The sequence below is a fragment of the Phascolarctos cinereus genome, unplaced genomic scaffold (assembly GCF_003287225.1).
Source record: "Phascolarctos cinereus isolate Bilbo 61053 unplaced genomic scaffold, phaCin_HiC Scaffold_7;HRSCAF=346, whole genome shotgun sequence".
Taxonomy (NCBI): domain Eukaryota; kingdom Metazoa; phylum Chordata; class Mammalia; order Diprotodontia; family Phascolarctidae; genus Phascolarctos; species Phascolarctos cinereus.
Window position 1 is genome coordinate 124,807,579 of NW_027556180.1, and position 15,388 is coordinate 124,822,966.

At 35.2% G+C, this 15,388-nt stretch overlaps 1 protein-coding gene across 6 annotated transcripts in view; it reads right to left on the bottom strand.

Moving 5' to 3' along the window:
* Nucleotides 1-15,388, bottom strand: part of RBM26 (RNA binding motif protein 26) — a 94,642-nt gene that overhangs the window by 62,383 nt on the left and 16,871 nt on the right. For 5 of the 6 annotated variants that reach the window (XM_020973315.2, XM_020973310.2, XM_020973313.2 and 2 more), the window contains exons 2-7: nucleotides 14,803-14,921; nucleotides 14,277-14,413; nucleotides 8,673-8,761; nucleotides 6,679-6,896; nucleotides 3,503-3,763; nucleotides 2,059-2,298 (exon numbers count right to left, since the gene is read on the bottom strand). In XM_020973315.2, the coding sequence (XP_020828974.1) occupies nucleotides 2,059-2,298; nucleotides 3,503-3,763; nucleotides 6,679-6,896; nucleotides 8,673-8,761; nucleotides 14,277-14,413; nucleotides 14,803-14,921 (1,064 nt within the window). The remainder of the gene's footprint in view (nucleotides 1-2,058; nucleotides 2,299-3,502; nucleotides 3,764-6,678; nucleotides 6,897-8,672; nucleotides 8,762-14,276; nucleotides 14,414-14,802; nucleotides 14,922-15,388) is intronic. The other variant, XM_020973311.2, reaches the window with a different exon arrangement.

Genomic DNA, 15,388 nt, shown 5'->3' on the forward strand with positions numbered 1-15,388 from the left:
TTTTTTGCCAAGGCAATCAGGGTTAAGTGACTTGACCAGAGCACACAGGTAGTGAGTGTCAAGTGTCTGGGGCTAGATTTCAACTCAAGTCCTGACTCCAGAGCTGGTGCTCTATCCACTACCCCACCTACCTGCCCCTAATTTTTTTTTTTTAAAAAAAAAGACTGCTTAAGAAGACTTAAGAAAACAGAGCATTTGATGGCCAACTACTTGTGCAGTGGATAGAGCACTAGCAGTGGCGTTGGGAGGACCTGAGCTCAAATCCAACCTAAAACACTTGACTACGTGACCCTGTCTCCTAACTGTAAGAAGGAGGGATGGATGGAAGGAAAGAAGGAAGGGAGAAAGGAAGGAAGGAAGGGAGGGAGGGAGAGAGGGAGGGAGGAAGGAAACAGAGCATTTGGAAGAGACAGAAAGGCATCCTTGCCATATATGCAAATGACATGAAGCTGAGATTCCTTATACAATGGATTAAAAAAAAATCAAAAACTTCTCAATTGGAAAGAACACTGGACTGAATCCAAGAAGAGAAAATCTACTAAGAATAAATGTAAAGTCTTGCCCTTGGGTGCAAAAAATTTAAATTTAGAGCTACAAGATAGAAGAGACAGTGTGAGAAAGAAGTTCACATGAAAAAGACTTGAGGATTTTGAAGGACAACAAGCTCAACATAGGACAAGAATATTATTTGGCAGCCAAAAATAGTACTCTTAGGCTACACTAATAGAAGCAGTACTGAGAAAAAGACAGATGGTAGTCCTGGTCAAACCACATCTTTGTTTTGTTTATTTTATTTTTGCTAGGAAATGGGGTTAAGTGACTTGCCCAGGATCACACAGCTATTAAGCGCTATGTGTCTGAGGCCGGATTTGAACTCAGGTCCTTCTGAATCCAGGGCCGGTGCTCTATCCACTGCGCCACCTAGCTGCCCCCAAACGACATCTTGAGTACCATATCTTGTTCAAGTTGAACATGGAAAAGCTAGAGGACCAACAAAGTCATCCCAGAGGTAAGAAAAGGTGAAACCACACCAAACATCAAACGAATGAAATGGGAATTTATATTGGAGAAAGGAGAAATATAATTCTATCTTCAAACACTTCAAGGGTTATCATATGCAAAAAGGATTACAGTTCTGCTACACCTCAGAAAGCAAGAATAAGATCAAAGGGTGAAATAAAAAGCAGGTAGATTTCAACTCAACATAAAGAAAAAAATTCCTAACTGATAAATTATCCAAAATTCTTCAAGGAAGTCTGGAAGCACTGACAGGACATAGGCCTTAGTTGTACTAGATGACCTCTGACAGGACATAGGCCTTAATTGTAGTTTTACTAGATGACCTTTGCATTCCTTACAACTCTAGGATTCCATGATGATCAGAATGATCTCTTAAAAATGAAAATGTCTTTTATGAATCAGGTTTGCTCTTTCAGGAGTAAAATTCAAGACAATCAGAAAAACAGTAGTGAGGTTTGGTAGCACAAACTAGTTTTCTCAACACTGATCAAAACAATTAATTACCTTATTCAAGTGCTCTCTATCTAGTGCGACAAATAATTACCTTAATTAAATGCTACTATTTATATTTTTCTGAAAAAATGTATTTAATATCTGAATTCTTCATTAAGCAAATAAAAAACAAGTTTCATTCCCCCCTAGAAATGAAGTGGCTTACTGTTAATTTGATCCTGAGAAGATCAAATATTTTCACAACAAAATATAAAATCCAGAAGAAGAGAAACAGGGTCATAAAGAAGATAAATAAAATAAGGTCAAATGGCCCCACTAACAGAACAGTGACCCTACCATAACCCAACTATTTTAGTTTTTCTGTTTTCCTAAAACTGAGTATTGTTGAATTTTCTTCAAATTCTCAATAGATTCAAAACATTAAATGCCAGTTTTAATAAAAATAAAATAGCCAATTAGCAAAATGAGCTTATTTTAGAAACGAAAAAACATAAATATACCCATACAGCTATATCTAGATATAGCTATATATGAGTATATAGAGATATAAACACACACAAATTTTACACAAACACATTTGTTTACCTGTGACAGGAGGAAGGCTAGGTGGTAATGGACCCGGAGGTGGCACTGGAGGTCTAAGATTCACAGGTGGAGGTGTCAGAATTGGTGGAGGTGGGGGAAGTCCAGGAGGAGGTGGTCCTTCAACAACAGGTGGTTGTGCTGGGAAAGGCAGCATGCCAGGAAGGTTTACATCTTCTACAACTACAGGGTCACTTCCATGATCGAAAGGGCACATGTCTCCTCTCATACAGAAACCCTTTTCTGAGAGGAAAAAAAAAAAAACCAAACCTTATTAAGTCATAAGAAAATGTGAAAATAAAGAACATCTGTAATTTTGAAACCACTCTGCAAAAATTTGTGCGAGCTAACAAATTAGAAGTATTCTAAAAACATGCTCTGTGTGGGTATATTGTGATTTTTTTTTTTTACTTTAATTGGGGAAATATAATTGGCCATTTCAAATAACAGCTCTCTGTTGCTTCTCAATGACAAAAGACCCATCAAAGAAACAATGTTACATATAGGATAATACTAAAAAAGACTCAAAGACAAAAATTTACACATGTAAACATAAATGAGATAGAATACCTAGTACATAATTATTACAATGCAACCATAATAACTAATTTTAGAAATCAAGCATTCATTTTCTGGCAGTGCTTAGCATTTCTTCCACTAAAGTCCTTTTCCAATGGCTAATTATCATATAAGAATGACCCTAGGTTACCAAAGGCTAAGCCACTGGAGCAAGAGCTCTGGCAGAATCCTTACAAAGATATAAGGGGTTCAAAAAGAGGCCCAGTGGCAATATGTATTTAAGGACCAGACTAGCTAAATTCAAAGAGACGTTAACAAAACATTGACTACTAGGTAAATAACTAATTTACTCAGCCCTAGCAGCCTTGAAACTCTCTACACTAAGGCATAAAAGGGGTTGCCATCTGCGTTGGTGGAGGGAGTACCCACATTGATGAAATAACAGATCTTTTGAAGTACTGAAGTTTGGCATTCACAGTAAAATCTTCCTCCAAAGCTCCCTGTTCATCTACCTTCTCATCAATTTTCTTATACATAGGAGACACTCAAATGTCTAGGTCCAATATGTGTATATTATTTCCCGTTTCCTAAGAAGTTTTTCCCTGTTAATTAAAAAATGTTTTAGTAGCAGTTTCTTTGAAAAAGCACATTCATAGGAATTTACTGTGGTTTTGGGGGGAAAAGCAGCATTACTTTTCAAATAAATGGTACTTAAAAACTGACATCCCATCATTTGCTTCAACATATGGGGGAAAAGACAAAACTGAAGCATTTAATTAAGAGGGACAACATTATTTTGGTTTAAAAAAAGGGAAATTTCCACTAATTTCAACTACTCCCACTATCAGCAACATGTATCTGAATTAGATATGTATAACACATTTTGTCATACAGAATATACTTAGCACACAAAAGCTGAATGACTTACCATCGTAATCTCGGCAACGTTTCTTTGGCATTGGAGGTCTTACATAAGAGTTATGGTCCACCTGGTCTTCGTGAAATTCAGACCAGCTTTCCGTAGTGTTATTACCATGATGAGTTGGAGCAATAACAGTAATAGTACTGCTCAAAGTAGGAACAGGGTAGTGGCCAGACGAAATGTTAGTTACAGAAGAAACTGGAGTATAGTTGTTTTCTAATGGATCTGTTCTATCCAGGTCATATTTTGGTTTTCCCAGATCTCTTTCTACAAGAAAATATGATTTTTAAAAACATATTATTGTAAAAGATGCTTTAGAAAATCTCATTTTAAAGAACTTAAAGAATATTCTGCTTCAGAAATAAAAATATGAAATAAAAATTTAAGACTTCATATATATCAATCCTCTCTCTTCTAGCAACATCCTCCTCTGACTTTCTAAAGCTTCTTGCCCACATCTTACCCATCATATTTCAGATTTATCATTTATGTTAAACAGGATGAGGGTAGGTAGAGCAATACTTGATTTCACTGGGGGTTGGGAACATGACAAACTCCCAAGGTGTAAACTCCTTCCGTGACTTAAACACAGTCTTAGAGAACTGCTTGGTTCACTAAAAACATAAGTGATTTGTCCATGGTCAAACAACTAGTAAGAGTAAAAAGCAGGATTTCAACTCAGGGTTTAATGATTCCAAAACTGGTCCTCTACTCTTGCTGATTCTCAGGAGAAGATATTAATTAGTTAATTAATTTGAAAATCACATAGTTAAATTAATAATAGCTAGCACTGATATAGCACTTTAAGGCTTGCAAATCATTTTGCAAATATTATCTCACTTTATCCTCAGAACAACCCTGGGAATAGCTGTTAGCACAATTATCCCCATATTACAGATGAGGAAACCGAGACAGATAAATTAAGTGATTTGCCTAGGGTGTCACACAACTAATAAGTGTCTGAAGTCAGATCTGAACTCAGGGCTTCCTGACTCCAAGTCCAACTCTCTATATGCTACACTAACCCAGCTGCCAGCATGAATCATGAAAACAGGAATTAAGTTTTTTAGAACATAAAAATAAATTATTTTCAGTGATTTTTTTGCTTAAAATATTTTCTTTAAAAGCTTCGCTTTAAGATCATACAGATGGGAAAAGGACCCACATGTACAAAAATATTCATAGCAGCTCTTTTTGTGGTGGCTAAGAACTGGAAATTGAGAGGATGCCCATCAACTGGGGAATGGCTGAGCAAGTTGTGGTATATGAATGTAATGGAATACTATTGTGCTATAAGAAATGATGAACAGGCTGACTTCAGAAAGACTTACATGGTCTGATGCTGAGTGAAGTGAGCAGAACCAAGAGGACTTTGCACACAATAACAGCCATGTTGTGCGATGACTAATATTGTTAAACTTAACCCTTCTCAGCAATACAAGGATCTAAGACATCTCCAGAGGCCTCGTGATGGAAAATGCTGTCCACATCCAAAGAACTATGGAAGTCGAATCACTGTAACTTATTTTTACCTTCTGTTGAGTTTTGTTTCATCTTTCTGATGGTTCCTCCTATTGGTTTTAATTTTTACTTACAACTTCACTAATGTGAAAATATGTTTAATAGGAATGTAAATGTATAACCTATATCAGATTGTGCACCGTCTTGGGGAAGATGGTGGGGAGGAAGGAGGAGAAAAATTTAAAACTCAAAAGCATATGGAAGTGATTGTTGATAAATCAAAATAAACTAATAAAATTTTTTAAAAAAAGCTTCCCTTTAAAGTTTTCCAACAGGGGCAGCTAGGTGGCACAGTGGATAGAGCACTGGCCCTGGAGTCAGGAGGACCTGAGTTCAAATCCAGCCTCAGACACATAACACTCACTAGCTGTGTAACCCTGGACAAGTCACTTAACCCCATTGCCTAGAAAAAACCCAAAGCAAACAAAAAACGAATGAATAAATAAATAAGATAAAGTTTTCCAACAGAGCATCTTTTGGAGACTTCACATTAACTTCTAGAGTCAGTCTTTATAATCCATTCATTCAGCTATTAATTCATTCAATATCAACTTGACAAGCATTTACTTAAGAGAAACAGCATGGTGTAATGGAAAGCCTGAATTTGGAGTCAAAGAATGGGAATTCAAATTCTAGCTCAGATACTCACTATCTTTCATAATCTTGAAGAAGCTACATGCCTGTTTCCTCATCTGTAAAATGTTAGGACTGAACTAGATCTTCTTTGAATATCCTTTAAGTCCTAAAACCTATGAGCTTATAAATGCTTACTAAATGCAAGGCACTATATTAGATAGATGATGAGTAAATATAAATAAGAAAAGGTTGTTACCCATGAAACTCCAAACTAGCAATTTTAAATCCAGACAAGAAATTCACATTTAAAAATAAGGTACATTCCATTAGAAAATGCCAGGTATTCACATATTTAAGTTTCTTTATCCGTCACTGTTCCATTCTCACTCAAAACTAAATGAGATGTAAAGATGAATGAATGCAAGAGATAAGAAAGAGGACAAGACCAGAAACATTTCCTATGTAATTTGAACAAGCTGTATACCATTCCATTCCAGACTAAGTTCTAAAGATAAAGTGAAAATGGAACAAAACAGAAGTGACTATCACTAATTTCTTTTCCTTCACTGCTCCATGTATCTTTAAATCATTCTTCATCTTTCTCTGAGCTTTGAAGTGACTGAAGTCTTGGGTCAGAAGAGAATACTCCAAAAAGAATTAACAGAAAGCTAGAGCCAAGTCATTAGTAAAGAAAGAAAAAAGATCCCAGAAGTGTATAATCAAGACAATAATAGAGTTAAGAGTGGATGACATCAATCATGCTTTTTCATTACTTTGCTATATCATAGTCCCTTCAACAAGGTATAATGAGAATTACATTCACCTAAGGACACATACAATGACACTCAACTAAAAACCAATGCAAAGGCTTCACCAACGTGTAATCAATAAAGAAAAACAGCAAGTTTACTCTCTTAACATAAATCAAATTGTTAAATTTACATAAACTATCATAAGATTAAAGCTAAACTCTTAAATATGAAGAGTGGCTAATTGAAGTTTTAATAGAAATCTAAAATAAAATGCTAGGGGAACAGAAAAGAGAGAGAAATGGAGAAGGAAGGGTATTCATTATTTCTGCTTACCTCTGCTTCGCGTTCGACTTCGGCTTCTAGTCCTGCTTCTATCTCTGTCTCTGTCTCGCAACCGCTCTTTACTCCAACTCCGACTCCGACTTCGACTATAACTTCGGCTCCGCCCTCTTCTTCTATTGTACCGGTCTCTATACGAATCTCTTCTAGGTGGGTTTCGATCATAATCTCTTTTTCGAGAACGGTCATCCTTTTTTCGTTCATCTCGGCTCCTACAATCAAATTACTATTTTTTAGGGTACTTACAAATTTAAGCTACTAGAAACAAAATTTCCAGTTAAAAAATCTACAAGTTATCACCAAATCTCATATCCAAATCATTCATCAGTCTTACAATCATAAAAAGGTTATTAATCTTTAGAAACAGCAAAAATAAAAATGTCTTGCTTTCCTACTCTAACTTGTTTAAAAGGGAAAAAAAAACTTTAAAAACCAAATTATAGATGAGGTTCTGATGATCTAAAATTTACAAGTTCAACAGTCTCCATCTCCAAATATAAGACATTTGACTGCATCACACACATAGAACTCTAAATGTTTTGTTGTTTTGTTTTTTGCATAGAAAGATGCTGACATAATAAAAGGGAAAAAAAATCACAGGCCAAATGAAGTACCCGAGGAAAATGTTGCATTAGAATACGAAATTCTAGTAGATGTTAGCTAAAATCCATACTTTTCTTTAATAAAAGAAAAATGAGATTTAAATTCGACTCAAAACCCCCCCTTTTTTTTTAGTATCTAATAAGTACTCATTCAACTGCATATCTATTCTTAGGTAACAAATTATATTAAAGGTATTCTCTTCATTACTGATTCTCGGTTGCACTGAAATATAAGACAAATTTTCCTTCAAACTCCTATTACTTAAGGTTATATCCCACCACCCACATCCTAGAATATGATCACTTTTTAATAGTTATCCTAATGCGGAAAAGAAAACAACAGAAAAATAAGTCATCCTATTCCTTCTAATGTGTGATATAACCCAACCTTGAAAATACTTTTAGGTATTTAATGACTAAAGTGAGTACCATGAAGTACTCTTAGGAAGTAGAAACAGAATTGTGTTGGATAATGTCCCCTACTTGCCCATGCTGTTCTCTATGTCTAGAATGCCTTACCAAACCCATTCCCCAATCTCAGTATTTTGAAATCCTACCTTTCCTTTAAAAACCAGTTCAAATACCAGCTTCTCCAAGATGTCTTCCTTAGTCCTACCCAGGTAATCATCTAGACCTTAATTCCTTTCTTTCATCTATAAAATCAGGAATTTAGCCAAGATAATCTCTATGACCATTTCTACCTCCAAATCCTATAATCTATAAGAAAAATGATTTTTTTCTCTGACCTAGAATAGCCCTTTTTACTTATCCTAGTTTCCTGTTATATAGCTATTGCATTACCATTCATTGTACAGTATGAGTAACTAATAATAATAATAACTAATATTTACATAGTACTTACTATGTGCCAGGCACTTTGCTAAATGCTTTACAATGATTATTTCATTTGTTCCTCACAACAAATGTGGAGGCAGGTGCTATTATTATTCCTATTTTACAAATGAATTATTACCCCTACAAGAAATGTCTGAGGCCATATATGAACTCAGGTCTTCCTGACTCCAGGCCCAGCACTCTACCCACTTCACCATCTAGTTGCCACTAATAGGCACACATATCTGTTTTGCATAAAAGACCCTTCGTGATGACAGAGCTTATGTCTAAATCATCTCTATCTTTTCCCTTAGCCCTAGTACAATGCTTTGCAGATAATCTGTGCCTTATAAATTCTAAGGGAAGAAACAAATAAATGGAATCAGAGTGTGAAGCTGAAAGTTCTTAAGAGATCATATACAAAGAAGTCCCAGATCTTCTTGGGACCAATTATACTCCCAATCACTATATATACAGTGCTAACTTAAGTCTAAAGTAAGCATTCAACAATCTTAATCATTTGAGCTTAACAACTTTTAAGGAATTTATCACCTATTTTCTCTGTAGCGGGAACTTGATTGGGGAGGACTATGATTTAACCTTCTAGAAAACTTCTTTTCTCGTTCTTCTTCTTTTGCAATCTGCATTTTAGGAAAGAATTTTTCAAGAAGTATATTCAGCAATGAATACTATCCACCAAGTTAAAACTTTAATAAGTTAAATAACTTGTAATTTTATGTACTTTACAATAAATATGAAATGAAAATATATAATTACCTATTAGGCATATTATTCAATTCAGTTAACAGTAATCTTATCTCAAAATGAATTGTTTAAAAGTATCTAGAAAATAATTAAACTCAATAAAGACTTAAATAAAATAGTAATGACAATGCTTTATAAAGTGAGAAGATTTTTAAAGATAATCAAGAAAAGCTTTTATTTCATTTTTTCAGAAAGTAAATATTTTTTGTACATTTAGCCTTAAGGATTTGGCCAAATTCATTAACACCATGAAGGGAAGTGGAAGAACAAGTTAGTATTGTGATAAGACTATCATAAAATGAGTATTTCAGCAAGACAGTAAAGTACCTAGAATGAAGCAGTCCTTGTCTAACAACAGATAGCCCCATTATGGCCCTATACAGTCAATCCTCTAGCTGGCTTTCATCTCATGGTACAATGAGAAAAAAAAAATCCTCAGATAAACTCAAATCAGATACTTTCTCTAACCCTTACTCTTCTCTCTCTTAACATTTCGCTTTCTCTAACACTCCAAACCTGACTTTCAAGGCTCCTCATGCTCTTTCCATACAATTCCATCTCAGTTCTAAATTCCAGCTCTACACTGTATTGATGCCATCTAACGCTACCTTCCATAGTGTCTTACTTCATTCCCTAGGAAGAGTTATAAGCAGAGAAGGGGTGGGGTGGGAGTGGAGGTAGAGAAAGAGGGAGACAGACTATACTTGGGTGAGGTAAGAGGACTAGAAAATAATGTGCTGGGAAGGTGTATAATGGTACTACACCAATCTATCAACAAGCATTTATTTTAAGCTTCTATGTGCCAGGCTACACAGGTAGATGAAGACGAAAAAGAGAGTCTTAAGGTCAAATAAAGAAGGTAGCTGAAATGGAACCAATAACATGGGAGGTGAGGTGACTGTCCCTTACCATACACGTGGTAAGGTAAATAGATAATGGGCTAGGTCAAGAAAAGGAAATAGAGGCCTTCTCGTAGAAGTGTAGTAGTCAAAGAAGAAAAGACAATTTAAAATAACAACTAAAAGTATACATAATTTAGCTTATTACTGTTCAACATTCTTTTTCTCTAAAAGGGTCACAAAAATGAGAAAACTGTTAGAAAACCACAGGTTGAATTTTGTAAGAACTATTACTCTTATCATTTTTCTAAAAACATAATTCTTTTAGAGAATCATTTCAAGAGCCGAGTTGTTTTTTTTTTAAAGAGATATTTCTTAATTTTAGGTCAAAGTAAATTCTGCTTACAATTTAAGATTATATAAGTGTAATTATATTTTAAAGCCAAGCATTTTTTTTAAAAAATGTTACAATTCTGGAGTTGAGTATTAATACATATAAAAGCCTACATCAACCACAAAATGGGAAAAACTAAAACAAATGAAGAATTACTGAATTTAATATGGTAAAAACCTGACCCAGAACTAAATTTAACAACCCAAAGACAGATGGTCTAACAGGAAATTTTTGAACAAAGTGACCAATTAAATCCCTTATTCTTCTATCCAAATAAACTATCATGATCACCTTGAAGTCTCTGAAGGAAAAACAATACATAACTCAAAAATGGCTAATTTTGTTCTTTTTTTACAGTTATGTGACTTACATGCTATGTTTATTCTTTTTCTTAGAACATATGGCGGTTAGGAAATTAACATCATTTTGCCATCATACCTAAATAACTACAGAGGCATTATTTTTAGATTCTTTAAACATAAACTCATATTCTCCAGCTAAGAGAAACATTTAGCTAAACTTTCTTCTCAGGCACCCTATTTTAAAAATCTTAATCTCTTCAAAGGCAAATAAATACTAAACCATCAAAAATTAAATTTTCCATTTTTAATTTTTTTACAACTCATATTATCTTCGCCCCCATGCTCTTCTGAATCACTTTTAATCTCCAAACACATCTGAAGATACAAAAAAAAAAAACCTCTCACAAAGTTACACATAAAACTCACCTAAATCTTTCCTCCCTTTTGTTCTGACTCAAAGCCTCATTCAAGAGAGAATTTAGACCAGTAAATTTTCTAGAGGATTTCTATTGCCTACACAAAAATTAATCCACAATGGTTAGCCCAGATGGCCAACTAACTGATACCCGAAAAATGCAATGGATAAAAAAGACTAGGACTAAGTCAAACAACAGCCAAAAAGTTGGCGATGAAGTAGTAACTGGTACATCAACAGTTCAGATGAGGTAAAGGTTTTGATATATAATTTGGGAGAAGGAACACAGCACTCCTCAAAGCATGGATAGGTCTTCAACTTGTATTCAGAGGTCTAAAGTACTGACACCCAAGAGGTTCTCACAGCCCCCTTGAATCTTCACTTGACTTCTTGATAAAACCATTCTCATTTCTCTCCCTAACCCCAAGAGTGCCAAAAGCAGTAATTCTTAGAGCATTCCTGAGTGTGAATTCATGGCGTGATGACCCACAAGAGGAATGTCTCACTACAAATCCAGAGGAACCTAAACCACATTTTGGAAAGCAAAAAACCAGACCCTTTGCTTTGCTCCCCACTCCAGCTCCTGCTAGAACACATTATTTGAACTGGTATTGATCTACTTTCTCTACTTGTGTACAGTGATGTGCCTATGTTCCTCTAGTTCTTCAACCCACAATGACATGAAGTCAGACTCAACGGCATCGATCTTTTGGTGTCACTAGCTCAGGTCATTTTCTGACATGAAGGCAGACTAGAAGGGTCATGTACAGATGTTGCTTAAGTAGCTAAGACTGACTTACCCCACATCATTCAAGTAAAATAGGAAACTTAAAGCTCATGTTGCTTAGATGGCTGAAGGGAAGACAATTCCCATAACACTTGGATTTAGGTCAAACAGGGACCCAGAAAGGATAAAGGCCAACATTCTTCATTGCATTCTCTCAAAAGAGGCAACTTATTTAGTTGTACCTTTGCAATTCTACCACAATTCCTACTTTAAAAAACTATAGTCTATACCCAGGCTTTTAAATTCCAACCCCAGAAGTAACTAAGTCTTATTTATCCTACTTAAAAATTTCAATACACATTTGTTAGCATTTTCAAGTATTTATATTTAGTTCCTGCAATTAGTGACTACCTTGAGACACCTAGTACCTTCATGCTCTTATTAGACAAGCTTTACAACCTGCAAGGACCAAGATTATAAAGGTAGGCTACCCCATTTCTGATACAAATGTGTATGATATTAACAATAGTTGACTAATAACCTAAGAGAAGTTCAAGAATTATGGCTAGTCCTCTGGCTAAAAGTATGAATCTGTTCCATAACAACCACAGCAAGTGATTTACCTGCTTGAACACAACTACTGATGGAAAGCTTGCAGAGAAGCCCATTTCTTTTCAAGATAGCTCTATCTTTCATAATGTGCTAAAATGTGCCTCCCCTGCAATTCCTACCTTTTGCTCTTAGCTCTGTATCCTGGAGCTATACAGAATTAGTTTAATTTCCCTTCTACATGAAAGCCCTTCAAACTATTTAAAGACAGCTATCATGTCTCCCTTAGTCTTTTTTTCTCCAAGCTAATCACCCTGAGTTCATTTAAATGTTGTCCGGACATAGCTTCCAATATCCTAATCACTCTAGTTACCATTCCCTAGATACACCACAATTTTTCCACATCCAACTTTAAATGTGGAATCCAAATTGAACACAATGCTCAGGCTATGGTCTGACCAGGGCAAAATACGGTGGAACTATCCTCCTACTTGTTTAGGATACTATATTTCCATTATTGCAGCCTAAGACTACATTAGTTTTTCTGGTAGCCATATAACACTGTCAACTCATACTCAGCTTTCTTAAGAAAAATATAATTCTTTTTCATATGAACTGCTTTCTGGCCATATCAACCCCAATCTGAACTTCTGCACAGTTAACTGTTTTCAACCTAAATGCAAGACTTTATATGTATCCCGTTTATGTTTGATCTTGTTAGATTTGGATCATCATTCCAATCCGATGAAAGTATTTTGGATTCTGATTCTGTCATCCAATATATTAGCTATCCCACCCAGCTTCATGTCATCTGCAAACTTGATAAGCATGTCATCAATGTCTTCATCCAAGTCATTGATATAAATGCTGAATAGGACAGGGCAGAGGACAAAGCTCTTTGGCAAGTCACTGAAGACCACCCTCCAGGTTCACGTCGATCCATTAATCAATATACATTGGGGGGCTAGTCGTTCAACCAGGTCTGAATCCATCTAACTGTACTATAATCCAGCCCACATTTCTCCATCTTGTCCATAAGGATACCATGAGAAACTTTGTCAAATGCCTTGTTAAAATCCAGATATAATATTTTCTATAGCATTCTCATGCTCTAATAACCTAGTCAAAAAAGAAATGAGGTTAGCCTGGCATGACTTGTTCTCAGTGAATTTATGCTGGTTCGTAGTGATCACTGCTTCCCTTTCTAAGTGCTCACAAACCATCTGTTTAATAATCCGTTTTAGAATTTTGCCTGGGATGAACATGAAGCTCACCGGTCTGTAGTTTGTGGAATCCACCTTCTTCCCCTTTTTGAAAATTGGGACATTTGCCCGTCTCCAGTCCCGCGGCACCTCTCCCGTTCTCCACGATTCATCAAAGATCACCGACAGCGGTTCAGCGATCACATCTGTGAGTTCTTTCAGCACCCTAGGGTGTAATTCGTCCAGGCCAGGAGACTTGAACTCATTTTAGAGTCGCTAGGTGCTCTCTCACTATCTCCTCACCTATCTTTGGCTCCAATTCCCTTTTAACCATGTTTGTTCTATCCTTTCCAGTCTGAAGATCATTCTCCTTGACAGAGAAGACGGAAGCAAAATAGCAGTTGAGTAGTTCCACTTTCTCTCTGTCGTCGTTAATATTACACCATCCACCCCAAACAAGGGGACTACCCCCTTTCTTGTTACCCATCTTGCCCCAAATATTTCTTAAAAAAAAAAATCTAATAACATAATAGTTCTGACTGAACACACGATGGCTCTATTTCCATGAATTATTACTGCTGTCACTGCAATCCTCAAACACTAGTAGATGGCTACTAGAATTCCAGTGTTAACTGGCAGCAGTAAATAAAATAGAAAAGTCCTACAAAAATGAAATACAGAAAATGATATTTCAGGGATCCTTTAAGTCTAAAGTTAAGAGCTTTTACTTCAGTCTGAGATTAGGTCTGACTTTTTGGCTCTTTTACTACAGTGGGATTCTTTCATTACATGCATTTAATAATACTGCAGAGTAAAGAAGATATTTTGCACATCTGATCCTAGCAATAATAACAGCATGATTATAAGCCTCCAAGACAATATGGCAAATAAAATTCATATAGTTTAATGCTGATGTCATATGGACAACTTAAACAGCTTGTAAGATATGACCCAAATTCCTACCTCTTCCTTTTTTATATCTTTTTCTTGGTGTTGAAAAAATTCTACCTTTAGACTTCCTGATGATGGCTGTTCGGGTGGAGGTAGGTAGCTCTTCGTATTCACAGCATCAAAAAGTTTTTCTACAAATATCTGTGTCTCTAAAAGGAGAAATTAGAAAACCTATGGGTTAAGGGACAATTCTAAGCTATTAATCATCCAATATTCCACAGTAACAAATTATTTATGCCAGAATTATGATAATGCTTTTTAATTTTTAATTAATAAAACTTTAAATAAGACTACAATTTTATGGTCTCAGCAATTTTCTTACACAAGTAATAAAAAAAGACCAAGCTAAAAAAAAATGTTGGATTATAGATGACAATGTGGCCTAGTATTTCATGTTAGCAAAATTTGAATATGACAAGTGATACTATTATTTGCTGCTTGTTAAAACTGTGTTCCACCTAGATTTCTATTTGATTAATGTTTTTTTAAAAAAATATCTTTAAAGCTTATTAAAATAAAGATAACAATTCCCACTCACCCTTCTGAAGAAATACATCCAGTTGATCGATACATAATGCCTTCAGCTCTTTTTCACTTTTATCCTTCTTTACCAAAGCAAGAACATATTTAGCTAGAGCTGATGGGTCAGCATCACAGCTAAAAATAAAAAGGAATTTTTAATATAAGTATATGAATAAAAATATCTGCAGATATAAAAGAAATTCTATTACAATACCATTCTCTGTGTGCTTATCATTTAATTATTAGTATGCGTAAGTGTAAATTAGTGTGTAAATAGTATGTTTCCTTTGATATGTTTTTAGAATGTTATACATGTAACATGAAACTGGGTATATAACCACTACAGAAAACCACAGGGGAAGGCCTTTCTCAAAATACACTTTAAAAGAGTATTAGTACACATATGAAAAAGGCAGCAGGACTTCTCTCACTATTAGAAAGTTTTTATGTAACACCACACACAGAACAACAAAAATCTGGAGAAAACTTTTTATCTCAATGATTCAAAAATCCATTATACAGGTCATATCCTCTACAATTTTGCAAAGAAGTGTTATATATTTACTATTGATTTAAGAAAGAGTACCTCCAGGGGCAGCTAG